The sequence below is a fragment of the Micromys minutus genome (genome assembly GCF_963924665.1).
Source record: "Micromys minutus genome assembly, chromosome: 27".
Lineage (NCBI taxonomy): Eukaryota > Metazoa > Chordata > Mammalia > Rodentia > Muridae > Micromys > Micromys minutus.
This window is the reverse complement of record NC_137962.1, coordinates 39,693,369-39,721,181: the sequence shown is the minus strand read 5'-3', so window position 1 is coordinate 39,721,181 and position 27,813 is coordinate 39,693,369. Positions and strand designations below refer to the sequence as shown.

General features: G+C 53.3%; 1 protein-coding gene across 1 annotated transcript; it reads left to right on the top strand.

The window, feature by feature from the left end:
• The first annotated feature begins 2,098 nt into the window (after positions 1-2,098).
• On the top strand, positions 2,099-26,287 carry CYTH4 (cytohesin 4). Its single transcript, XM_080939164.1, has 13 exons — positions 2,099-2,162; positions 6,948-7,030; positions 8,917-8,981; positions 10,256-10,322; positions 11,454-11,572; positions 12,614-12,694; positions 14,017-14,129; positions 15,619-15,767; positions 19,836-19,947; positions 22,892-22,968; positions 23,650-23,721; positions 24,095-24,249; positions 24,879-26,287. The coding sequence occupies exons 1-13, from the start codon at positions 2,144-2,146 to the stop codon at positions 24,949-24,951; spliced, it is 1,185 nt and encodes a 394-aa protein (XP_080795290.1). The 5' UTR covers positions 2,099-2,143; the 3' UTR covers positions 24,952-26,287.
• The last annotated feature ends 1,526 nt before the right edge of the window (positions 26,288-27,813 follow it).

Below are 27,813 nucleotides of genomic sequence, written 5' to 3'. Positions count from 1 at the left end.
GCCTGTGTCCCAGGTGGATCTCGACTCTATCAGATTGATAGTTTACTGAGCATCACCCAAGTTGTGGCCCCTTTAATGACAGACACTGACTCCTACTTCACAACGCCATCGTGGTCAGATGCATGCCACATTAGCTAATGGCCAGTGATCCGGGGAGGGGTCTCAGGGACTGGAGCACTTCCTAAGAGTGAATTTAGATGTAGCAATGGGACCTTTGACCCCAGTTCTCTGCTCCTGCTGTAGCCCCTGGGTCACCCCATCTCCAAGCACAAGCTCCTAGCTTCTTGCTGCCTGTGGAGGATTCTGCTTCTTAGCAAGTCCTGTGGGCAAACAGATGTGGGAGACACAGGGCATCTGGAAAGCTCTGCTCTGTAAATCAGACCACTCCAGGCCTTTAGGGAGCCCCCTGTTGTTGATACACAAAATTGTACCATCCCCTCTACTAGACTCTGGGTCAAGGACTCCAGGGGGAGAACAGCAGACTCCACTTTGTGTGTGTGTGTGTGTGTGTGTGTGTGTGTGTGTGTGTGTGTGTGTGTGTGTTTGTGTGTGTATGAGTGTGTGTGTGTGTGTGAGACTGCGTGTATGTGAGTATTTGTGTTTGTGAGTGTGTGTATGAGTGTGTGTGTGTGTGTGAGACTGTGTGTATGTGAGTATGTGTGTTTGTGTGTGTATGAGTGTGTGTGTGTGTGACTGTGTGTATGTGAGTATGTGTGTTTGTGAGTGTGTGTATGAGTGTGTGTGTGTGTGAGAGAGAGACTGTGTATGTGAGTATGTGTGTTTGTGAGTATGTGTATGAGTGTGTGTGTGTGTGTGTGTGTGTGTGTGTGTGTGTGTAGGGCCTTGACAAACTCTCTATCCATGAGCTATGTCCCCAACCTTTTTCTTCTTGATTCTTAAGACAGGTTTTCACTAAATTCCCTAGATCTGGCTTGATTTTTTTAATCCTTCTGCCTCAGTCTCCCAAAAAGCCAGGATGACAGTCCTATACCACCAGGCCAGAAATTTCTGCATCACTCAAGGAAGGGACTACATGTCTATCTCCCCTCAGTGTGTTCATCCATTCATTCATTTGCTCATTCATTAACTCATCCTCCCTTGAACACCCCTTCCTTCTCACACTTTATGAAATACCAGGACACAGATATGACCTTGCCCTCACTGGTTCTAAATTTACTGGGAACAGATCAGTGAGCCAGGATGTGCCCTGAACTTCAAAGAGTAAGCACTCGTCTGATGGACAGATTTTTGAGCCGTCCCCTTTCCCTCTAAGATCTGACCAACCCACCAAAAAGGGCCCGAGAAATGGGGGGTAGGGGGAGGAGGATTAAAGCCTAAAGGAAAATCTTTTTTTTTTTTTTTTTTTTTGAGCACCTACTATGTTCCAAGAATTTCCCACAGTTCTCTCTGCACTCCCAAAGCTGAGCCTGCACACTCCCTTCACGGGCAAACAAAATGAGACTCAGCGTAACGTGTGACTAGCCCGATGTCACATGCATCCTGAGTGGGGGAGCTGAGGGACAAACAGCTGAATCTGGCTGGCACGGAAGGATGGAACAGATTTGATGGTGAGTTTTCCAGGCAGCCTGGGGAGAGAGGGAAATTAGACACTTCATGAGGTGTCGGGGGAGGGGTAGCATTTCTTTGAAGGAAAGCAAAGCCCTGCCCATCACTGAATGGCTTTGTCTTTTCTTGGGTGAGACTTGGTGAAGAGTTCAGAGCAGACCCTAGGAGCTGGAAAATCCTTTGGCTTGTATATAAAGAGGTTGTTGGGTAAAGGCCCATGCCCCCAGAGAAGATGCATCCTTAGGTTGTTCTCTGTGACTGAGCTTGTGGGTGCCCATAATACACCTGTCTGTCTTTACCAGCGCCCCACCCCAGCTCTACCTTTCTTTGTCCTCCTCACCTTCCAAGTACTCAAATGCCAGGGTCTAAGCTAACGGGTGAGACTCAACTGCCTTTAGGAAGTGCTTTCTGAGTAAGGAGCCTGCGCACAGACCCCTGTGGCCAGGGCTGACTTCCTCCCACAGGGTCTGGGCGGGGCAGGCAGGAAGGAGCCATGCTTGTCCTCTTGGCTACTCACCAGAGCAGCATCTGAGCCAGCAAGACAAACAGCTGGGCCACCTCCCCCCAGGGCTTCAGAATGGATGTGTGTCATGCAGGTAAGCAAGAGGTCCCAGCCACGGGGTCTCAGCCCTTCCCTCCTGCAGAACAGGAAAGCAATGGCAGCCATGCCCGAAAGGCCTGGAAATGAAACTGGTTTCAACCAGTCCCAAGCATCAAACTCTGTGTGCAGAGGCAGGCACCAGGCTGGACTCCAGGTCTCAGGGTCCCACAGGAATCTGAGTGCTCGCTGATCTCCTGGACTCTGTTCTAGCTATGGGGCAGAGGGGGACAAACGAGACAAAAGATAGGTAGGATGGGAGATCAAGGAAGATAGAATTGGGAGGCTCCAGGAAGACACAGCTCAGCAAAGAGAGTTCTTGGGAGTGCCAAGGAAGAGTTTTCAGGCAAACGGATGTCTTTTGCTAGGGCCTGGAGGTGGCTAGAAAGAATGGCTTCTGGTGAATAATGGATACCGATGAAAACTGATGGATAGATACTGTTGGTGGTAAACCTGCCTGGGTGGTGTGAGGGCCCTACAGAGCTGTTTCAGCTCCTGGGGTCTGGTGGCCTTTGATGGAAGCTAGGAACACTGTCTGAAGGAGTAACATGTTCCGTGAGGCCCTGGTGCAGTGGGTCTCGTTCAGTCAGTAGCCAGGGTGATGGGTCTGAAGGACAGAGAAAAGGGGGCTGTGAGGTTGATATTGGAGGGACAATGGTGCAGACAACAGGGCTGGGCGAGGATCCATGTCCCTGTACCCTGGGCCTCAGAGAGTTTGGTCTCTGAGTTCTAGCCTCTGAGGGACAGTAGCTGCTAGCTGTCTGGATCCCCAGGTCTGTATGACTGGTCCAAATGCTGAGCAGCCAGGCCCTACCCTCTGACACTGGGCATTCTCCAGATGCCGCTATGCCTTGTTCTGGATCCCAGGAACATAGAAACCTATCAGGTTCTTTCTTCCGCTCTCCCTCCCTCTTCTTTCTTTCTTTCTTTCAAGGGTTTCTCCATGTAGCCCTGGCTGTCCTAGAACTAGCTCTGTAGACCAGGCTGGCCTCCGGCTCATAGAGACCCACCTGCCTCTGCCTCCCCACTGCTGAGATTAGAGGCCTGTGCAACTGCACCTGGCTCCCTCAGGCTCTTCAAACAGTCATTCCTTTATGAATGGGACACAGGAGGCTTTGAGGGGACATGATATAAGAGGAGGCCATGGCTCTGGCCACCAAAGATCTTCCTTAATATAACCTCTCTATTGTCTCTCTGGGGCTTTTGGGGGGAGGAGAAAGGGGAGGTGTGTTAAGTTCCACAAAGACCCAGGGACTAGGCTGAGGTTCAAGGCCGACCAGAAGGCAAAGGGAGACCAGGCAAAGGGTCTCCAAAGATTAGTTCATCTTCGTTTGCTCGTTATTCATTCATTTTACAAATAGCCCTGTGGTGTGCTTCAAAATGACCAGAGGGAAGCTGGTTGACGTGCCAGGCTGAGTGGAGGGACAGAGGAATCTAATCCTTACCTGGCCACACCCACAAATGAGGAGAATGAGAAAGGGAGCTGGGGCCTTACTGGAGGAGGCATCTGGGAAGGGAAAGACCTTTCTGCTACCCAGGTCCCACAGAAGCCCATGGTGTACAGGGCTCTCCTCAGATCCATTCATTGTCTGTGAACTGTGAACGGCTGTTCCTTTGTCCTCCTGGCCAGCCTCTGAGACTGTGGGGATCTGCCCTACAGATGAGGGCTGGGTCCCCTCCTGCAGCAAGCATGGTTTCCCTTGTGATGCTTATGGGTGGGGATGGAGGCAAAGGCTCTCCCATGCTGCCTCTGGCTCCTGCCATGAACCTGTGGTACATTGAAGCAGGCAAAGCCTCTTCCTGGGGGCCTGCAGCAAGGTTAGCCCTGATGACAAGAAAGCCCTGACCGATGATGGCAAGAGGGCAGGCAGGTTAAAACTAGAGCACACCAGCAGGGAGAGGAAGTTCCCTCCCCTCCTACCTAACACCCCTCAGGACCCCCCTCCCTGTGTGCCCAATGGTACCCCCTTCACCAGGAAAGGGGAAGTGGAGAGCCAGCTGGCCTGGAAGCCAAGCTGCAGGCACTAAAAATAAGATGGGAAAGAGGAAGGGCAAGAGGGAAGTGGTAAGGAGCTGAGGTGGTGGCTCCGGGCAGTGGGCACTGGGCACTCATTGGTCTGAGACTGGAGCACAGCAGACAGAGCAGGCCAGGGTCAAGGGTGAGCTCATCTCACTCTGCTGTGGGTAGAGCCGAGACCTCAGCTCCACCACCACCCAGCCATGTTGGCTGAGAGAGGTCATTTAACCTCTCTGATTCCCAAGAGTATCACTACAGCAGGGAGTTAGAAATCCCCTCTTCAGATCAGTGGGGGATTGAGAGACAGGAGGAGCAGTACACACAGTGGGTCCTCAGTTAAGGAGACGGTATTGGAGAGCACTCTGGGATGGTACACAGAGGGAGGTGGTGTCAAGGTGCCTGGGGTTGGGGTGCATGCCTAGAGCTCAGGAAGGGGCTGGGTAGAGGGGGATTCTCAGAGGTGTGTGAAGTACAGGTGCAGCTTGGTAGCCAGCCAGTCTAGCTTTCAGGAGAGATGCTGCCGGAAGGAGAGGCATGCCTTTTGTTCCAGCACTCAGGAGGCAGAGGCCGGTAGAGTTTGGGGCTAGCCTGGTCTACAGAGTGAGTTCCAGGACAGCTAGGCTAAATGACCAGAGTCCTTTGGGTGTCCGAGAGCTTGGACTTAATGAGACTTGCGTCACACTCCTCTCCGCCCTCCTTGGAACAGGATCTCTACCCCTGCAGGGAAAAGAAGTCCCACTGAGGCAAGAGGCCCAACCCCAGGCACCTTGACACCACCTCCCTCTAGCCTTTGGGCACTGCCGTCACCAGGTCTTACCAATCTTCCTTCCATATCCAAGCCACCCAGCTGCATGTGCAATGGGATGGGGCACTGAGTGTCCTGGAGGAACCGTTCAAGCAGGGGACCTTCTCCTCTACATCACCATAAGGCTGCTCCCACTTTCCAGCAGGTCTTGATGGTGACAAAGAGTGGGGACATTCCAGTTCTTCGCTAAGAAGAGGTTCTTGGCTTCACATGGTCTGGTGGTATTTGAAAGTCCTCGAGTAGAGGAGCTGTATCTATCTGAACCTGTGAGGACTCCAGCCAGCATGAATAGCTGGGCCAGGATGGGGGCTCAGTGGTTGGAAATCTGTCAAAGCCTTTGGTTCTATCCTTAGCAACACAAAAATAAAAATAAAGAACTGGCCGTTAGAGCAAAGGTTTCAGTCCAAGGGAAACCGTGGCCCAGCGCCAGCATCTGCACCTGGCTGGTTGGACATTGATGGGTGGGAGTCAGGGGACCCAGGAAGGAGTCCAGCTTCTTGCCACGCCATAAGCTACTTCCTGCGCTGTGCCAGGGACAAGGTGGCCCCACAGGAGGCTGGTGAGTCAGCTGAGCTGGTCATTGGTCATGTTGTATCTTCATGTCCCTCCTGTGTGCCTGCTGGCGATCCCTGCAAATCTCTGCTCACCATCCTCCATAAAACCATCCATGTCTCCTCCCAACCTGTGCCCCCACCAGCCTTTCCACCGTCCTCTCACTTGGCCTTGTCTCAGCTAGTCACTGATGGCAGGAGCTCAAGATTGCCCTTTCTTTCTGAACCACAGGAGGTAGTGAATCAGGTGCCCTGACCAAGGTCTCCACCAGGGTCTTTCTGGGAAGGCTTGGAGATCCTTAGCTGCCCACACAGTTTGCTTTTGATTGTTTGGTTTCTGGTTGTTGTTGATGAGACTGCATCTCACCCTATAGCCTAGGCCGGCATCAAACTTGTAATCCGCCTGCCTCAACCTCCCAAACGTTAGGATTACAAATATGGCGAACTGCTGTGCCTTACTCTGTGGAGGTTCTGACTGGAGTGTGGTAGGTGGGGTGAATGCATAGTGTCCTGTGTGTGGCTCCAGCACTGTGGGGCTCACTTTGTGAGTGATGGATGGTATGGGGTTGGGAGCCAGTCTGATCCAGGGTCCCAGCTTACTTCTCTGAGCCACAGTGTCTGAGAGCATGGACTGATGCTTTGCCAACCCCCCAAATTCTTCCCCCCCCCCTTTTTGGCAGTTCTGCAACTTTATTTGACACTCTGTGGGTTTAATTAACATTCTCATCTACATTGATGGTCTAATGTTTTAATGTGGTTACAGGCACGGAAGTTACTAATGTGTAGAGCTTGTTTGGTGAATCCTTATCCTCATTACATTTTCTGGACAAACGTACCCAAATGCAACATAAAACAGCCATTATTCCTTTGGCCCAGATGGCTTTATTGAGCCAGATATCGATGCACACATCTGGAGTTCACATCTCCCTCATGGCAAATTTCCAGATTTCTCTGAGTGCCCAAGGAGCACGCTTCTTGAAGCTCACTCTGTGGACATGTTTGTGAATGTTGATGGTGTATTCTCAAAGTTACCACCTCACTGATGGCAGAGTGGCCCTTCTTCTGCTTGCCCCATTTCTTTGTGAGAGCCACTCTGCCAGTCACATGTTGAAAAGGCTCTGTTTTCACTTCTTACAAAGTCAGGATCATCGTAGTAATGCTCATTTGCCAGCTTTTCTTGCAGCTAGGTATGGACAGGTGTCCCCACAATGGCCACAGGGAATCTTTCCAGGGAATGAAAAGAATTGTGATGAAAAACCGGGGCTACTCTGGAAAGAGATGTCCAAGAATGCCTTTCAGTGGTGGTGGCATCCTTTCAGGCTCCAGTGGTACCAGCAAGTGTCATAGGCATCATGAGGTCTCCCCAGCAGCCATGAGGTACAGAACCAAACAATCCTCCTCTCTCTCCAGATCCAGCTGAGCTCAGCAGTGGGGAGGCCAAGGAGCTACAGCAGATCAAATGGCACAGGAAGCAACTACTGGAGGACATCCAGGTATGTGCACATATATGTTCACACTAATAGACCTGCAGACACACTCAACAGACTCATACCTGATCTCATTCAGATCCAGATCCATACATGCTCACACTCACAGATCCATGCATGCTCACACTGACACCCACATACACTCATACTAACAGCTAAACTACACACGCCCACAAGCCGGCCCTCAACACTATCATACCTCCCACTCTCCTGACTGAAATGTTCTGAAAGCCAGTCAGACGTTGTCTTCTCCTCCCCAAAGCTCCAGGCACCACCTCCCGTCAAGATCCAAGCATCAGCCTCCTACTCCGAGTCCTAGATCCCTGACTCCTCTCAGCTCAATCCTAGGTCCCAGAGCCCCAGCCTTAATCCCCACCTCAAAAATAGAAAGTGGGCTAAAACAGTGCCCACACCAGCTGAGCAGCCAGGCTCAGAGGAGCAGACCAGGTACAAGCTCTTGACTCTTCCCTCATGTGCCCTTTGGACAAGGTCACACCCACCCTGGGCTCAGCTCTGGGGAGCTTGCTGGCTTCTTAGACTCCTCCTGTGATTATCAGTGGCTGCCAGAGACAGGGGTCCCTTCCTCAGTCTAGCCTTGCTCAGTCCAGCCTCTGGACCTCTGCACTTCAACTCCACTGCTGGTTTCCTCTCAGCTCTCCTCACATTCCCACACCTTCTTCCCGAACAAGGCTCTGCCTCCTCCTCCAGGCTGCCTGCCACCTAGACACACATGCATACTTGATTCCACAGGAAAGAACCTGCTCCGGCTAGCGTCATTGAGCACACACGTCAGGCTCCTTCTTGGCCATTTCTGTGGTCGGTTTCAACATGGTTCTCCTTTCCGCCCCTTTGCCCCCTCACCATGAACTCATGGTCCCCAAATCCCCAAACTCTAGCTCCATGAAAACACAACCTGAGCCTTGCTCACCCCTGGCCCCTGGCCCCGTATCTATAACATATAGGTACTGAGTGAAGGTGCCCTCATTATTCCTGGGGATGGAAGTTAAGCCAAGATCCCCAAGGACAGGATCTGTCAGCCCTCAAGAGCTGGTCCCATGCCAGTTCTGGTCCCTAGGAACAACCCAGGAGTACTACGTCTTAGTACCCCTCACCTTGTGGGGAGAGGGTGCTTGCCTCTACGGCCATTTGCCCTGTTCATCTCCTATCTGCAGGGTGGTACCAGGAAAAGTTCTCTCCTATGGTCCAGCAAATGTGGTTGGTGGGCAAGCTGGGGTGGGGAGGGGACCTCCTCTGGTACTAGGAAAGCGCTGGAAGCAGGCTGAGGCATGCTGGGATGAAATCGAGAACAGCACGGGCCTAGAATCTGCGTTGCAGACTTGTACGTTGAATTCTGGTCAGCTGTGGCTGTGTCTGCCCCCTCTGTTCCGATGAACTGCACAGCTCCTGAGAGGCCCGTGCTGTCCCCGCCCTGGAGAACCCATAGCACTTGGCATATGACAAGCACTTACTGACAAGTGACTGGGAAAATGTACTGAAGGACAAGAGGTGGGGTCCATGCCCTAGGTGGCCATAAAGAGCCACAGAGGAATTCTGAACAGGGAAGAGCCTGCCCCATGCTTCTAGGGGGAGCTGCCAGCCAGGTGGGGGGGGGGGCTTGTTGGTGGGAACAGAGATCAGGAGACTTCCTGGACACACGGGGAGAGAGAGCAAGCTGAAAATAGGGTCAGGGTGTGCACAGGGACTCCCACCCCTGAGACAAGGGCCGGTGCGGGCACGGGAGCACACAGCGGCATTGAACTCCTGCTCTAATAAAAGGGCACAGGAAGTGGGGGAGGCTGAGAAGGCTGAGGGGAGGAGCTGGAACCACAGGCAGAGTGGGCGCTGAGGGGACATCCCAACCTTTAGGCTGACTCTTGTGTGTGTGTCCACAGAAACTGAAGGACGAAATTGCAGATGTATTTGCTCAAATTGACTGCTTCGAGAGCACAGAGGAGAGGTGAGGGCCTGGGAACACCTCGATTCCCATGTGCCATGGATGGTGGGAGGACCCGAGGAGATGCCCACAGCCCCGTGTGCACTGTCTGGACCACTCCCCACCGATTCTCAAACAATTCCCACGCACTCACCTCCACCCCCTTCCCCACAGCACTGCCTGAACACTACCGGTCAGAGGCAGCTGCAATCGGATGAGCAAAAGCACTGACCTTGAGTCTGGACGAGGGTGAGGGAGTTCTGGTATCTGAACAGCTGACGTGGGCTCTGCTGGCCCACCTCATTCCTCACACAAGAAGGTTCCGGCTGACTCTTTACCCTAGGGCTGGGTCTTCCTTCTTAGCCTCAGTTTCCCCATTTGTATAAGGAGAAGGTTGGGTTCCCACACAATCTCCTAGACCCCAACCTCTTGACATTGTAAAACCCACAAATGACATTTCTGCTACAAATTGAAAATAAGTAAATACATCTTTTAACGTTTTAAGTAAGTTATGTATTGGTTGCATTCATAGCTCTCCTGAGCCAGATGCAGCCACTTGAAACCAGCAGGTTAAACATCAACTGTTGAATTACACATGGTTTGCCAGGAGCCCACCCAGCCTCTGAAACCCCTGCTTCACCGGTGTCTCATGCACATATGTACCCTTGTGTACACATAAACACACACAAACACATGGACACACACATGAACACACACACATGAACACACACACATGAACACACACACATGAACACACACATGACACACACACATGAACACACACACACATGAACACATACAGACACACACACACACATGAACACACACACACATGAACACACACACATGAACACACACACATGAACACACACACACATGAACACACACACAGACACACACACACACACCCTACACGAGGGCAGCAGGTGGTTCTTTCAGAGAAGGAAACTGAGACCTGGGGAAAGGAGGAGAAATAAAGGGATTCATTCTAGTGTCTTGGCCCAAGAGTATGTACATAGCAAGACTTATGTTCAGGAGCAGCCTCTGGGGCCCATGTTCTCATGAACCCCATCATGCCCCTGTCTCCTCCTCAGTGAGCTCAGAGTTCAGTGCTCAGCTACAGTCCTGCCCCTTGACACCCCCCCCCCATTCTTGCTCTCCCGGGTGGTCCAGACAAAGGGGCTAGGACTGCACATGGAGTTCCAAGGGCATGTTGGCTCTCCTAAGGAGGTCTCCTCGGGGCTTGTGGGGGACAGTGGCATCCAGAGCCACCATGTTGATGATGCTTCTGTTCACAGCCGGATGGCACAGAAAGAGAAGGAGATGTGCATCGGGAGAAAGAAATTCAACATGGACCCTGCTAAGGTACACGTCCAGGGGAGAGGACAGGAATCCCACCAAAGTAGGCATCTGGGTGGCCACAGGACGAGGACATGGGCCTCAGTAAGATATACAGAAGAGCTAAGGGAGGAAGCTGCCTTCTGGGCACCTCTGCAGCTGACCGCACAAACCACCCAACAGAGGAGAGAGCTGAGACCCCTCGGGGACAAACCTCTGTTCTGCAGCTAGGGCTGGCCTCTGTTCCGAAACACTGCAGCCCAAAGACAGGAAGGCTGTGAAGTCCTCCGACTTGGCCCAGTCCCCTTGCTTCCCTGGCTCCATGCTCTACTCTGGAATGGGCTTAGGGCAGTGAGACCCTTAGATCTTGAACTCTGTCCCTAGCGCACCCTCCAAGCCCGGGCTTGCAGAAACTCATTCTGAGTCTTTGCTGCACATGGCTTCAGAGCCTGGCTGCCGCCCTTCCCTCTGCCAGGTGACCATGGGTTCCCTCTGCACCAGGGGCAGCCGCAGGAGGAAGCCACACACCGTACTAGGGCAAGAGTCCAGGGAGCCTCAGGGAATGGCCAGCTCTGGCTGAGACCGCCTCGGCTGTGGATTCAGTTTCCCACTGTTTCACTTGTCTGCCCTCTTACAAACACACACACATGTTGCCAGCTCTGGCCACGGGATGCCCCAGCGAAGCTGGCCTCAAGGTGCCAGGAGGTGGGCACGCCCTCCCACCCACCAGAGGAGAGTAGTGAAGGTCATTGCCATGGAAGCTGGCTACCTCCCAGGTGGGGTTCGTACAGTCACCTCCCTTTTCGGTTCAGCTGGCTTGTGTGACTTTTACACAATGAGTGTAGATTGCTACGGTGATAAAAACGAAACTATGTGGAATAATAGGAGCGGGAAGGTGAGGAAGCGAGAGGGCTGACTCACGGAGTCTCAGAACTCTGACTTCGGGCAACCACGGCGGGCATTATCGAAGTGTGCCAGGCTGGAGGGACCCCGGGAAGCACTGCTTGCCCTAGCTCCCTGAGCATGCCTCCAGAGACGGGGAGCTCACCGCCTCAGAACAGGCTGTGGGGAGTCCAACACCAGGTCCCCCTCCTTCTCCCCTCCTTCACCAGGGGCCCACGCTATGAGGGCTGCTCATGAACTCTGTGTCACCTCCAGGGCATCCAGTATCTCACTGAGCACAAGCTGCTGACCTCTGATGTCCAGGACATCGCCCAGTTCCTGTACAAGGGCGACGGTCTCAGCAAGACAGCCATTGGCACCTACTTGGGGGAAAAGTAAGAGGCTCCCCAGACCCGGAGGGGGAAGTGAGGGTGTGGGGATGGACACCGCTCAGGGTGGACAGTGCTTGGAGAACCATCATGCTTAGGACCTGAGGGGAGCACTGACTCCCAGGCTCTGGTGCAGTCATTCATTCATTCATTCATTCATTCATTCATTCATTCATTCATTCATGTTGTTTGTGCCTACTGTGTTCTGAGCTCTCTTCCAAATGCTGGCCACAGGATGGTCAACCCCTGTCATCAGGGACGGGTGCTTTGTGCATGGGAGAGAGACGGGGATGAGTTCTGTCAGGTACACAGAAGGCAAGCAGGAGGGCTCTGAGCGGAGGCTCTGGGTTCAGTTGACGAGGAGGAAGCGAGGGTTGTGCACACAGGAGGATTCCAGGCAGTGAGAACAGTCAGTGCAAAGGCCCTCGGGCAGGAACAGCTCAACTCGGCGGCAGGTTAAGGGGAATGAAGAATTGAGAGGGAGGGAGGGAGGGTGTGAGGCAGGGGGATCTGCGGAGGCTCTAGACAGGAATGTCTGGGACCACCTTCTGGCTGCTAGGGGGATGGGCCATTGTGTGGGAGGCTGTGAGTCACCAGCCCTTCTGAAGCTGAGTGAGGCAGCTCACAGGCTCCTGACCTGAGAGCTGGGGAGAGAGAGGAAGTAGAAAGGCCTGTGTCTCCTGCTGCTGATGCAGGGGTGTGTGGGGGCGGGGGGGGGTGTGTGCAAAGGCTGGTGCAGGGTCACCAAGCAGGAAGTGACCAAGGAAACACTTGACACAGTGGCCCAGAGTTCACTGCCTCTGTGTGTGTGTGTGTGTGTGTGTGTGTGTGTGTGTGTGTTTGTGTGTGTGTGTGTGTCCATACATACGTGCATGCATGCATGTGTATTTGCATGTATTTAAGAAAGTGAGACAGGGGGAAAGAGACAGAGACAGAGGTATGCCCCTACTATATAAAGGGGCAGGGAGGATTTCATCTCTCCCTCCCTATCGAGAAGGCGAACTTGGCAAGTTGCCAAGTTTGTCCTCTTGTCCCATCCCTCCCCAGGGACCCCATCAACTTGCAGGTCCTGCAGGCCTTTGTGGACTGCCATGAGTTTGCCAACCTCAACCTCGTTCAGGCCCTCAGGTGAGTGGGACGGAGGTGGGGGGGCACGGTAGGGATGGGGTGGGGTGGGAGTTAATGATGGGGGTAAGAGTGGGGGTCCAACCTAGGGCTGCTTGCAGAGGAGGCAGGATAATCCCAGGTGTAGAAGCCTGCAGCCTCCTCTCAATGCCCCGCCACTGCGAGATCCGAGACTGGCCTTTCTCACGGCCATCTGAGGGTCTAACACCATGTTCTAGCACTTTTTAGGCTGGACACACATTTGTTTTTTGCCCTGTGTCCTGCTCCATGTGGAATGCAATTGCTATGGCTTGTGACCACCTGATTCTAATGCTCTAACCTCCATTTGTGTTTTCCCGTCCCTGGGCACAGAGTGGTGTCCTCATGAGCAGCATGTGTCCCATAAGGTCCTCTCCGAACCTCAGCTTTGCCCCTCATCCCCCATGCGACCCAGAGCAAGGCACAGAGAAGACATCTCAAAGCTGGGCATGGCATCTCATACCTGTGATCATAGCACTTGGAGGCAGGGGCATTGCTATGAGCTTGGGCTACACAGTGGGTTCCAGGCTAACGTGGGCCAGCCTCCCTTAAAAACAAATAAACAAAACAAAATGAAACAAAAACCAGAGAGGGAAGGAGGGTTCCCTGGGCCTCTATTTCCTCATCTGTAACATGGAAGTCCGAACCAAGTCGGGAGGGCAGGAGGGCTAAGTGAGGAAGGGCTTGTAACACAGCTGGTTTCACATGTGTCAGCTTTAAGTCTCAGTGAGACTTTGCGTCAACTTAGGGAGTCTTAGAGCTGCTGCTGGGAAGGCATGGAAGTGAGCTCCCAAGAGAGGGACTTGATCTGGGCTTTGAAGGATGTGTAGGAGTTTGCAAGTCTAAGAATGAAGAGGCTACTGTTATCCAAGCTGTACGGGCTTCCTGGAGAAAGGGCTAAGGAATCACTCATCTGTCTGTCAGTCTGTTACCTACCTATCCATCATCTATCTATCTATCTGTCTGTCTGTCTGTCTATCTATCTATCATCTATCAATCTTTTCTCCTTTCTTTCCTGCTTTCTCTCTTCCTTCCTTCCTCTTTCTCGTTCACTAAGCATTTGCTGAGTGGCTTTTAAATGAGCTGAGGAGATAACAGAACTTAGCTGACACTAAGTTACACGTTTCTAGAACTTAGGGGAAGCTGAGGTCCCAGGGAGAGGCACTGCCCACGCCCCCACAGCCAGAGCCCGCCGTTCCATATCAGTGCTCTCGGCACCTTCACACCTGGACTCACCCATGTTGGGGCCCAGTGGCCTCCGGTTCCCACTCACAGCCTGCCTCACTGACCACCGTCCTGTCCCCTAGGCAGTTCCTGTGGAGCTTCAGGCTGCCGGGCGAGGCCCAGAAGATCGACCGCATGATGGAAGCCTTCGCGGCTCGCTACTGCCTCTGTAACCCTGGCGTCTTCCGGTCCACAGGTGACAAGCTCTTCATGTCCCCAAAGCACCTCACCCATTCAGGCCTTTACCGAATCCACACTGAGCACCAACTCCATGTCTGTCTGTGGCACAGTCCTGGGGAGAGGGAACAGGGAGAGACTTAGCAACATTAGGGTGCGGGGAAAACGGGACGGCTTCTCGGAGGAAGCAAAGTCTGAGTGAGGTTTGGAAGGATCAGTGGGGCTTCTCTAAGAAGTTCGAATGGGAAAACGCTTTACTGTCTCCACTTAAACAAAGGCTCCAGTGCAGGCAACATCCTGGGAAGGGCAGACAAGGGACAAAGGGCAGAGCAGGTGGTCGGCAGGCTCTGTCACCCATACCTCTGTCTCCAAGGGTAACCAAATATTGAGACAGGGACAGGATGAGGTAGAAGCCCACATACCACAAAGCCAAGTTTCGGAGGGGGTCCCAGGGTTCCTGGCGCTTCATATGCACAAGGCCACTGGACCCTCTTGTCACTGTCCCCAGATCCCCACCTCGAAGCACAGCAGCACACAGATTGTCCCTGGTGAAGCACAGAGCCAGAGCCAGACAGGAAGCCACTTTGTCCTAAGTCACACTGTTCCTTTTCTGCTGTGCTCAGAACAAAAGTCCCCTGGAGCCTTTGCTGTGCTTGGCCACGACCTGTGAGCTGGCATTTGTTGGCCTAATGTTTTCTACGCACTTAAACACCTAGCAAGGGCAGGAAGTACAACAGCCTCGTGTTCAATTGCGACCCCCAGAACCCAGAACATTGCAACGCTCAATAAACACTGAGGAAGGCCAGGGAGGTGCCATACATTTATAATATCAGCACCAGGGAGGCTGAGGCAGGAGGATCACTGCCAGTTCTAAGCCAGCCTGGGTTTCATATAAGAAAGACCCTGTCTCCATCAATCCAGCCATTCAGGCTAGAATGGAAGGTATTTTAATCATCTGATCAGTTTGTCACTGTGTTGCCTGGAGTCATTGTCTGTCTCGACCTCCTGTGGCTCCGTGTCTGGTCTTTAAGATGGAGGTGCAGCTGTACCTGTCTCCCAGGACAGGCCTTGGGGGTGCAGAGAGCCAAGCACAGGTCAAGGGGTTGGAACTGGTCCCCTCAGGTCCCAGATCCTCGGGAAACCCAGAACAGCAGTCACAGCCCGAAGCCTGCACACAGATCTGTGCACTGCAGCAGACTGCTGGCAGGCCGGCCCCGCAGAGGCATCTGGGTTACCAAGCAGCTTAGAACAAGCTACTACTAACTAATGGGTGGCTAACAAAGAGCTCCAGTTCCCGGGAGGCAGAGAACAGAGTAGGCGGCCGGCAAGCAGGCTCTGAAAGGGAAGGAGGGAAGGACAAAGCAGCAGGGGGCAGAGCAGCTGCTGAAGTTTGCAAGAGTGGGCGGGGGAGGCTGGGCCTTGAATGTCTGCCAAGCTCAGGGGGAAGGGTGGACCGAGGACGGGACAATAACCTGGGCCAGAACTATGACCAGTGCCAGGTTCCACAGACACCTGCTACGTGCTGTCCTTCTCTGTCATCATGCTCAACACCGGCCTACACAACCCCAACGTGCGGGACAGACCGCCCTTCGAGCGCTTCGTGTCCATGAACCGGGGCATCAACAGTGGCAGTGACCTGCCCGAGGAGCAGCTGCGGGTGAGCTCACCACTCCCTTCCTGATCCCTCTGAGACGCAGCGAAGGCAGAGGGCGCGAAGGTCCAGCAGCTTAATCATTACTGTGAGGTGGGCATGATCAGCCCAGCCTCATCTCAGCAAGGATACTGGCAGGTGGACCATGGGAAGCCCATCAGACTTAGATTTGGGGGACCCCTGGCCAGCCATTGATCACACTTGCCCCCAAATGGTACTTTAGGCTTAGTGTGTGGCTCAAAGGCACATACCGATTATAAGGGATCCATCCTGAGCACCCCAGAAGGGGACAGTACCTCCTCAGCTCAGAATCTCAGCTTCTCTGCAAAACCATGGAAAGAAAATGCCTGGCTGGGTGCTCAAAGGGATAAAGCCAGTCTCCCACAAGCCCCCGCTAGCTCTACAGCAAGGCTAGTCCCAAGCTTCTTGTTCCCTAATCCCAACACACCAACCTCACCACATTGCCCCAAAATCTGGTCTTGGCAGAGGGACCCAGGGATAACTCCACACAGGTCCTGCCTAGAGCAAGTCCAGGTCTGGTGGGAAGGGACCACACGGGAATCACATCCACACTCAGACCCCACGGCTCACTGACGTCAACCATGATGACCATGAGAGCTTCACTACAGAGAGACATGCTGCTGCCATCTTGGGTGTGGGGCGAGGGAGACAAAGGTGTGTCACCCCAGAAACCTGGCCAACCGTACACAAGGCCCTGGGTCCAGTCCCTGGGAGGTGGAGGCAGGAGGATGAGGAATTGAAAAGCATTCTTGGTTACATAGCAAGTTTGAGGCTGGACTAGGTAAGAGAAGATGCCCTTTCAGAACAAACAAGCGAAAGGAAGCAACGGAACACAGCAAAGCAAAGCCAGCTCTCAGCGCAGTCTGGGACACACAGGCACTTAGAGGCAAACCAGCATGCCTCCTACGGGGACCCCGAATTTGTGGGGCCTCCCCCTGACTGATGGCTGTTGCCTTCCATCCAGAGAGCCTCTGCTGCACCATCTCCTCCTCCTGCCCCCAGGCTGCAACTTTCTAGGAACTGATAACCCATCACCTCCATGTAGCTTCCAATCTGGGGGACCGGGAGGGGTCAGGGACCCTGGTCAGCAGCACAGAGCCCTGGCAAAGAGCAGGGCCAACAGGAGCCTCAGCCAATGGCTGCCAGTCTTTCAGCCACAGTTGGGCTCTGGAGTCCCACAAATAGAAATAAGCAGAGCCCATAGGCAGTGGGTAGTAATTTCGAATCTTCCCCAGCTATATCCTAGAGTGCCCAGGCCTACTCCGAGAACCATCCAGGTTTTCATGAGCAGCCACACGGACCTGGGCTCCTCTTACCTTCTCCTGGGCCTTGCTTTACTTTTTATTTTTTAAGCAAGAACCCAGTGCCACACTGTCTCTTTGCGGCAGTGCATTCTCCATGGGCCACTGTTGTTCAGCTGCCAAAGAAGCCACAAAAGCTTTTAAGTACACCAGGAGACAGAAGAGAATTTACACAGACATGCCTCAAGAGAGGTCACCCCAAGGTCACACAGCCCTGGAGGGTATGCTTGTAGAAAAGACTATGGGAGATCGTATTGTGGGTCTAGGGGACAGGCAGGTCAGAGCAGAGTACTTACATGGTTTTAGGTGCAGAAGTAGGAGCTGGACACAGGGCCAGGAGAGAAATACCAGCTCTCCGCAGGCCATTCCTCAGACTCTCTGTCAGAGAGTTCCAGGCAGGCTGTTACTGTGTCCCTCCTGGTCCCAAGGTCAAGCTGAGGTCACAGGGTGCCACTGGAGTTAGCTGACCTGTTTGAGATAGGAGAGTCCCAGGTTAAGCTGTGTCTGCCTTCTGCAAAGACTAGAAGGTTTTGGGGAGAGAGTTTGAGCAGGCTGTCTCCAGCTCTCACAGATGAGGAGATCCAGGACACCCACTGAGGTTTTCGGGCTCCTGTATCCTAAAACAAAGAACCAAACCTGGGACATATCGATGGTGACAGAAATGAAGTTTACTAAGGAAGAAAAAGGGCATTTCTGAGAGGGGGGGTGGTCTAGAAAGCTGGAACAGGACAAAAGCTGCAGGGCCCCTGTGCTCCCCCTTCTGGGTCCTTCACATAGCAATGTCCTCTCCAGCATTTGGAAACAAAGGTTCATCTTCCATGGGTTCTATCCTTCCAAAGACTCCAACTCAGGTGATTAGGCTTGGCCGCAAGCGCCTTTACCCACTGAGCCATCCTGCTGGTCCATCATATGTGATTTTTTTTATAGTATATGTGCTGCCGAAGCGAGCACTATATGTACATCTAAATGTCTCTTTCTTCATGCCTTCCTGTCCTGCTATACTGGCTGGGAGAATCACAATTGCTATCACTAGAAAGAACAGAGATGGGGCTGAAGAGACGGCTCAGCAGTTAAGAGCATTGACTGTTCTTCCAAAGGACGAGAGTTCAATTCCTAGCACCCACATCACAACTCACAACTGTCTGTAATTCCAGTTCCAGGGGATCCACCAACCCTGAAACATGCATATAATTAATTGATTGATTAATTAACTGATTAAAAAAGAGCAGGGATCCCTTTCCATCAGACACCTAGCTTCAGGTCTGGCTAGATCCAGGGGCTTGCTGGTTTGAAGGTGCTGTATGCCACATCAAAAGTACCCTGAACCCTGGTTATCTTCTAGACCCTGGCAGCTGCAGAGATACCTAAATAGGTCCAGGCTTCTAGCTTCTCCCAGAAAACCAAATTCCTGGAGCTAATTCCTATTGACTTGCTGGGGGCATATGTCTCTGTCTAATCTAGTCACTATAGCACATAGGGACACAAGGCTCTAAACAACCAAATGGAGGTCCCTCTCTGGAACCTGGAGATGGAGTGGGGTACTGCAAATCTAAACACACAGAGAGGAGAGGAGACCCTAGGAACAGGGCCACAGAGTTACCCAGGGCCCCAAAGTTCTCTATGCATTGGTTTGTTCAGAGACAGGGGCTTCAGGGTGTTTTCAAAACACAGGAAGTGTGGGTGTGCTGCACCATCTCTGCGAGGCAGGCTACTGTGACCGCAGAAACTTTCAGGTACCCTTGTGGGTTTAGCAGAGGCTGAAAAACCAGTCTGTCACCCTGCAGACTCCTCGAGCTCCCTAATACTTGTCAGAGGTGACAGCTCAGCTACTGCTGTGGCTTTCCTGTCCCTGACAGTCATTCCACCTGCCAGGCCACTTGGGGGTTCCCAAAGTAAAGCTTGCCATCCCCACCCCATGCACCCCTGCCCCTACTTCAGCCACTCCCCCAAAAAGTCGGTCCCCACTTTTCTCTCACCCTCATACCACAGAAAGGCTGGGAGGGGACACAAAGGCTGGGCCAGAGGATGATCCACAGATTCAATCACACAGCTGGGCGAGCCCAGTGCTCACTGGAGATTCAAAGTCCGCTGGTGGGTCTGCACCCACACCTCGCCCTAAGGTAGGAGTGATCTCATCCCCGGCTCACAGACCTCTAGGATCACTCCTTGCATATTTAAACAGCTAAATCATCCATGAAGAACTGAAGTCAGCTCTTGGGGGACCCTCTAAATCCCAATCCCTACAATGAGAACCCATCCTAGATAAACACTGTGGTCAGCACCCCATACTAGGGACCTCTCCTGCCCACTGGGCCTCTGAGCCTATAGCAGTCAATCCCTTCCTCCCCAAGGCATCCTCTAGCCTCACCTCAGTATGTGTCATCTAGAAGGTTCTACTGCCTACCTAAGTAGAAGAGGGGCATCTCCCATCATGAGCCCTGCCCAAAGCAGTCCCTACCTCGACTGCTGTGCCCAGGGAGAGTAGGCGTGTGTGTCTATGTCCTTCTGTATGAGCCGAAGGCACCCATCCTGCTGACCCTGCCTGAGGGCAACACGGGGGAAGGCACACACGGCTCCCAATGTGGCCAGTGGGAAAAGGGAGAGTGCCTGTCACCTGAGGGGATAGGGACTTAAGGGAGAGGTCATAAGAATGACCTAGAAATGGGTTTACAAGGAGAGGGCTGACTTGCCAAAGGTCCAGGTTGTCTGTGCCTGTACTCAGTGGACTGAATCCATCCTTCTCTTCTTGCAGAACCTGTTTGACAGCATCAAGAGCGAGCCTTTCTCCATCCCTGAGGATGACGGCAGTGACCTCACCTACACCTTCTTCAACCCTGACCGTGAAGGCTGGCTACTCAAGCTCGGTGAGCCCTCTGTGCACATACTCTGATATGCTCACTTGCATACATGTGGCACTCAAGCATGCACACACACACCTCAGAAGTGGACTTGCACAACCATGGATCTCTTAAGTCACAACACAGCAGTCTGCTTACATTTTCTGTCTTTCTTCTCAATCGCCCATCCACCTATGCATCTACCCACCCATCCATCTACCCATCTGCCCATCCACCCACCCATCTACCCACCCACCCATCTATCTACCCACCCACCTACCCATCTACCCATCCACCCATCTACCCACCCACCCATCTACCCATCCACTCATCTACCCACCCACCCATCTACCCATCCACTCATCTACCCACCCACCCATCTACCCACCCACCCATCTACCTACCCACCCATCTACCTACCCACTCACCCATCTACTCACCCACCCATCTACCCACCCACCCATCTATACATCTACCCATCTACCCACCCACCCACCTATCTACCCACCCACCCATCTACCCATCCACCCATCTACCCATCCACCCATCTACCCACATAGCCATCTACCCACCCACCCATCTACCCACTCACCCATCTACCCACCCACCCATCTACACACCCACCCATCTACCCACCCACACATCTACCCATCCACACATCTACCCACCCACCCATCTACACACCCACCCATCTACCCACCCACACATCTACCCATCCACACATCTACCCACCCACCCATCTACCCACCCACACATCTACCCACCCACCCATCTATCTACCCACCCACCTACCCATCTACCCACCTACCCATCTACCTATCCACCCATCTACCCATCCACCCATCTACGCATCCACCCATCTACCCACCCACCCATCTACCCACCCACCCATCTACACACCCACCCATCTACCCACCCACCCATCTACACACCTACCCATCTACCCATTTACCCATCTATCCACCCACCCATCTACCCATTTACCCATCTACCCACCCACCCATCTATCTACCCACCCATCCACTCATCCATCTACCCATCCATCCCTCCACCCATTGTCCTTTCTACCCTCATCTACATACTCATCCATCTACTTAGTCACTCATCTGTCCAGCTATACCATCTTGTCATCTATCCACCTATCCCGTTCACCCCTCCACTCACGTCCATCTAACCACCCATTGCCCTCTCATCTGTCCACCCACCCATTTTGTCTCTAGCTATCCATCCACTTACCATCTGTTCATCTATCTACCCACCCATTCTTCCATTCACCCATCTACCTATCTATCCATACACTCTTATTCATCCTCCTGCTCATCATCCATTCATTCATCTACCTATCCACTCACCCATATATTCACTCATCCATATATCCACACATCCATGCATCTACCCACACATATATCCACCCACCCATATATACATAAAAACACCTCCCCTTCTACCCATCCATCCATCTTGAGGACTTAGGAGACACAGGGGTGGCTGCTAGAGGGCAGTAGGAGGCAGAGGCTCCATGGATGCTTCTCTCCCAGGGGAATGGAGAGAAGAGTCTAGCAGAGTAGCTCTACGCAGAACTACTAACCATGAGATGCTGGTCCCTGCACAGTCAAACTTTGGGTGGTCATTCTCAGAAAGCCAAGAGTCAGCAAGGTTAGGGCAACTTCTCAAGACCATACAAACAGCAAGCATCATATCTAGGGCAGCAGAGGGCTGGGTATCCCTGAAGCAGAAGGAGGGGGGCGGGAGGGAAGGATGGAGAGTGGGAGGGAGAGTGGGAGGAAAGATGTAACTCAGACAGCCATGGCAAGCGCAGCAGGAGCCTCCCTAGCACAGCCAGCCAGGCCAGGACTGGGGTCTTCCAAAGGAGATGAAGAAAAATACCTCATCTTGGAGGAAGGGCCTGGGCTGGGCAGCCTCCATCACTTTGTACCTAGACCATGGCAGACTTACCCATATCCCAGATGCCCACTGAGCCTTCTGTCTGTCACTCCAGCCTCTCCTCCCACAGTCCTCTGGGCCTCCTTTGCTGCCCCAGGCACCAGCCTCCAGGTCACAAAGCCAGACAGCAGAGGGGGCATCAGAGCCTCATGTCGGAGCTCAGCTCTGCACCTGCTCTTCAGCATTCGGTTTCTGCAGTTGGACTGCGGAGGCGGTGACCCAGGAGGGCGCTGACCACATAGCAACATGGCTGAGAGCGTGGTCTCCAGGACAAGGACACTGGAGTTTGGAAGCACAGAGCCATTGAGTGCATGGCCTAGTTTTTCCCAGCCTTGGTTTCCTCATCTATAAAATGGGGTTGCCAGTGGCCATCCAGGATGAGGAGGATGGCCACGGGGACTCACCTCCTCCTTTTCTCGCATGCCTGATACATCAGAGGTAGAGTGCCGTGTTCACTGCTGTTCTCAGTGCTGCAACCAATACCCAACAAACACAACTGAAGCAGAAAGAGCTCATTGCAGGAGCTTGGCGAGGCTGGTCACATTGTATCAGTGGTCAGGAAGCAGAGAGCAAGGAAGGCTAGTGCTTGGCTCAGTCTCCCCCTTTTCAGTCTGGAACTGCAGCCCCTGCTTGCCGCCCACATTGAAGGAGGGGTCTTCCCACCTCGGCTAACTCAGTCTGGAAACCCTCTTGTGGACAGGGGCTTGTCTAGATGATTCTAGATCCCGTTGACTTGACAGTCCATGCTAAGCATCGCAAGTACTTCAAGCAAGCCTTGGTCTGGGTGTGGGTTCAGGTCAAGATCAGGTGGCGGCGTGGCCCGGGAGAGCAGGGAACTGTGCCACGGTCCCTCTGGAAACGGGGTGATGGGAGTTGCTGGGGGCTGCTAACACTTGAGGTATAGAGAGAATGAATCTAGAGGCTTGGGGACCAGAGAATGTTCCCAGGGTTCTGTGGCTGTCCTGTGGGGGAACTTGATGGCCCAGGAGGAGGAAGGCTGACCCTCCCCTCTGCCTGCCTCTTACAGGGGGCCGTGTGAAGACGTGGAAACGGCGCTGGTTCATTCTCACAGACAACTGCCTCTACTACTTTGAGTTCACCACTGTGAGTGAGCGGGGAGGTGGCGACAGGACACAACCAGCCACAGCCAGACCCCATAGCCACTGTCACCGCAAGAGAGTGTTAGGCCCTTTTAAAGGGTTCAGCACCCCTATGCGTCCATTTCACAGATGTGGAAAACTCAGAGGCAAAGAGAGGGGCTAGGCAAGGGAGAGCTCTGGCCTAAAGTCGGGTCTTCATGGTCTGGGGCTGTAGATCAGTGGTGGGTCTAACCAGTGTGAGGCCCTGGCCAATTCCCATAACCTCAGCACTGAGAAAGCAGAGGCAGAAGGATCCTAACTTGTTCAAGGCCAACCTGGACTACAGAACAAGATCCTTCCAAACAAACAAACAAACAAAAAAGATGTAAAAAGGGTAGAGGGCTGGAGAGATGGTTCAGCGGTTAAGAGCACTGGCTGCTCTTCCAGACTTCTTGAGTTCAAATCCCAGCACCCACATGGTGGCTCACAGCTCAGTAACTCCAGTCATGGGGGCAGGGGGAATCTGACGCCCTCTTCTGGGCTTTGTGAACACTGCACGTGTGTCACACAGCCATGCGTTCAGACAAAAACACTCATACACAGAATACAAATGAAAAAGAAATATTTCATTGGGTCTAGGCAGTGTGCACAGGTGGTCTGAGGAGACCCCCAAGCTTAGTTCCTACCCTTGACTTTGCTTCCTTAGGACAAAGAGCCACGGGGGATCATCCCCTTGGAGAACCTCTCTGTGCAGAAGGTGGATGACCCCAAGAAACCGGTGAGTCCAGCTGGGGATTCCCTGCATGGCTGAGGGGAGGGGTCTTCATGGGACCCTCCATGAGGCCCAGCCACACTGTAGGGTCTTCCCTGAAGCTTTGAACACGGAAGGGTCAGTGTCATTGGAAGAACAAGTCTCCTGTGGCGCTTGACTCTGGCACTAATTGGGGAACTCTTTTCTCAGCCTTGGTTTACCCCTGTCTGTTACATTGTATTTTAGGAAACCAGATACATAGTAGGTGCTCAGTTTCCTCTCCCCCTGAGCTGTTTGGGAAGGGCATTCTGTAGGAGTGCTGCTTTTGCCTCCTTGACCTCCCCCCAAGAGTGTCCTAGCCTGTCCCCTCAATTTCACCCTCCCATGGCACCTCACACAGTTCTGCCTGGAGCTGTACAACCCCAGCTGCCGGGGCCAGAAGATAAAGGCATGCAAGACGGACGGGGACGGCAAGGTGGTAGAAGGGAAACATGAGTCCTACCGCATCTCAGCTGCCAATGCTGAGGAGCGCGACCAGTGGATCGAAGCCATCAGGTGAGGGGCAGCAGGAACAGTGGACACATCTGTCCCCTTCTGACTCCTTTGGGCTCTTCTTTTCCTTGTCTATAAAGGAGCGAACTCCAGATCTTCCTCCTATTGGGTGGCGATCAATAGGCATGTCTTTGAGCCAGGCACCATGCCAAATCCAGGGAACACAGAAGGAAGAGGCTCAGTGGGAGGTCCAGGCACTTGGCACTTGCAAGAAGCTCAGCCTGGAAGGGGTTGGGACAGGACAGGGGTGGGGGGAGAGGCTGGCTCTGTAAATACCAGGGCAGATATGAGCGAATGGGAGGCCTGTCAGCTAGAAGCCAGAAGTGGCCACTGGGCAAGAAATTTGAAGACTCAGAGAGACCCAGAGATGGCAGAGCCTTGCTCAGAGCTGTACCACCAGCTTTCTTGCTTCTCCTGGGTTTCTAAAGGGACCAGAAAAGAGTCTGGTGGTGTCTGCTGTGCTCTCACCTCCTAACCTGAGGTCTCATCCTTGCTGGGCCTGCCTCTGGGACAAGGCTAGGAGATGATCTTCCCTACATCCATCCCTGGCCTTTCTCGTGCAGCAGGGTGAGCCACATGCTCTAAAGCTAGCAAGCCCTGAAGTCTCACATCCTTCCTACCCCTCCACCCAGGGCCAGCATCACCCGGGTCCCCTTCTACGATCTGTTGTCTGCTCGGAAAAAGAAGCTAGTGGGCAAACAGTGAACTTCCGGGAAGCGATGCTGGCAATCCCGTAGGACCTATGGTACCCGGAGACACAGACACACCTCTCAACCACTGCTTCTGTTCCTGCTCACAAATCTGCCCCTCCCCATCACTGGAACTGGCTGTTGGGGAATGTGGGTCCTTGGAGGGTACAGAGCTCACAGGGAAGCCTGCCAGGAAGAACCTATTAAGCTCTATCTGGCATCACTGTGGCTGAGGATTAGGATGGAAAGATGAGCCAGCTTAAAGCCCACTACCTGTACCCCAACTTCTCCCTCCCAGCAGGAGGACCATGGATTCCCTGGAAGCTTCTAGCTCAGAAGTTTTTCTTTTCCCAAATTGGGCCAGGTCCTCTCTGCCATGGACAAGTATCCACATTTATCTAACTTGGAGCCCTGACGCTTCAGACAAACCCCTCCATGAAACACGGTCCTCCTCTGGGTCTTTCAAAATGCAGAGTTCAGACAAGCGACATCTTGGATTCCAGGGGGGAGCCTCCCGGGATAGCAGGTGACCAAGTGAGAAGAGCTGGAAAGTTCTGAGGTCGCTGATGTCCCAAGGGCATCCACCTGAGATGAGTGGAGGACACAGACCCTCGAGGCTGCGGCAGTACCTATGGCTGGCAGGTCTGACCTACAGCCGAGAAAAATGGGACAGAGAATGCTTCAGGCTGTGCCCACCAGGAGGGCTGCCAGGAGGCCACAGGTAACACAGAACTCAGGCTTGGACAGACTCAGAGTTAGCACCACTGCTGACTCCTGGCTAGGATAGTCAGGGGCTGCAGGATGGGCCCCTGTTCCTGCCTCCTGCCAGAGCCAGACCATCTTTCCATAGATAGCAGGCGGCTGTGTCCCCAGGGAGGTCCGTCACTCTTGGGGGATGCTTCTCCCCTCAGTGCGCGTGTACCTCCTCTCCTGCCTGAGAAGTCCCCCGGAGGAAAGTTCCTCAGCAAGGCAGCAAGAAATGGGGCTCCCTGTGCCCTGTGCCAGCCTGGGCTCGGAGAAGGAGCAGCGGATGGCCAGGCTGCAGAAGCCCACGTGGGTGCACTCTCTGCAGGCTAAGAAGAGAAGTGCAGTGGGGGGAGGGAAGATTTGCCCATCTCCGAAGGGACACACACCTGGGACTTGGGGCACTGACAAACAGAGCCCTTGCCAGACCATTGAAGACTTTCTGGTGAGCCAAGCCCACACCAGCTGTCCCCGTTTGGGGTGTTAAAGGACCCGAAAGTCTTCCTCTGCCTCTGGCATGTGTGTGTGCACAGAGGCTGTCTGACTCTTGTCCCTTCCCCTCGCTGGTCATCTGCTTCTTCCCCAGCACCAAGGTGGTGGAGCATCATTTTCTTCCCTGTTGTAACACTTAGAAGCAAGAATAAAGGCTTCTGACTCATCTTGCGGACAGAAAGCTATCCTGTAATTGCGTCACCATCTCTGACTCCTCCCTGCTCCTACCCCCTCCGCCCCGTCATCCTTTTCCCAGACCAGGAAGAGGGAGCACTGGGTGATCCTTGGGACATTGTATGGGGTGGGTGTTATCATGCCGGACAAAAGTTACCCAGTGGGCTTACGTGGAGCAGGAATAGAGGCTAGGCTGAGCTGGTTCTGCTGTACCCAGGGAAAGACAGAATTTTCCAGAAAGCAGCACAATCTACAGATAGATCGAGTGGTGTGGAAAGTAGGTAGTGATCCCACCGCCTCTGGAGGGATTCAAGCACAGGCTGGCTCAGGGATTGTATGAGCTTTGCTGACTATCTTCAGACAGATGTTTATAAAGCATCCCAGCTGTGCCAGGCTCTGTTCCAGGCCAAGACAGAATCCCTGCCACCTGGACCCGTGATCCAGCGCCCTCCTCCGGTCCTCCACTCAGACTCTGACCTAAAATCCCACTACCAGGAGCTCCTCAGAGATCCTTGTGGCTGACCTAGCTCGGCTTGCCCACATTTCCCTTCTGTTGTCCCATGCATTGAGTGCTTATGGTGTACCAAGATCTCTGCAACAGAGCCAGGGATCCAACAAGCCCTGTGACCACAGTGCCATCCGAGGCTGGAGGATGGAGAGATGGCTCACCAGTTAAGTGCAGCAGTTAAGAGCACCTGCTGCTCTTCCCAGAGGACTCAGGTTTGGTTCCCAGCACCAATGAAGCTCATGCCACCTGCAACTCAGGAGAACCAGCCTCGTTTTCCCGCTTCCGCAGGCACACAGTTAACACACACATACGATCACACATACACACATGCACACATCCACATGCATGCACACATGCCTACACACATGCACATGCATATATGCACATACACTCACATGAACACACATACATGTGTATGTAAATAGTAATCATTTTCAAAAACAGCATGCAGACATACACCTTTAATCCCAGCACTTGGGAGGCAGAGGCAGCTGGATCTCTGTGAGTTCAAGGATAGCCTGGTCTACAGAGTGAGACTGAACCAAACACAAATCCTCAGCCCAGACCCAGCGTGGACTGGTATGCACAGGGGACAGTGAAGGACTGAGCTGGGCAGATGAATCCAGGAGAAAGGTGACTAGGTTAGGCAGCCAGGCCTATCTTACAGAGTCACCTCACCCCGCCAGACTGTGAGGTCTGCACAGGTTGGACTGTGCAATTGCTGAGTGCCTGAAACACAAGGGGTTCAAAATAATTGTTATTTTGGCTGAAATTGCTTGATCTTAAAAAAACAAAGAAAAACAAAAACAATAAAACCCTTGAGGCCTCAGCATCAATGGGTTTCAGGGTCTGGGGCCTCCGAGACTGTGAGACCAAAAAGACAGATATTTCTAGGGACAGGGCCGAGGACCGCATCACATCTGAACACTGGGAGGTCCCTCTGACTCTGTTCCCCCACCA

Excerpts from the sequence above, each read along its gene's own strand:
- CYTH4 (XM_080939164.1), top strand. Across the intron at positions 10,323-11,453 it reads TCAACATGGACCCTGCTAAG|GGCATCCAGTATCTCACTGA; the intron begins GTACACGTCCAG and ends TGTCACCTCCAG. Across the intron at positions 11,573-12,613 it reads GGCACCTACTTGGGGGAAAA|GGACCCCATCAACTTGCAGG; the intron begins GTAAGAGGCTCC and ends ATCCCTCCCCAG.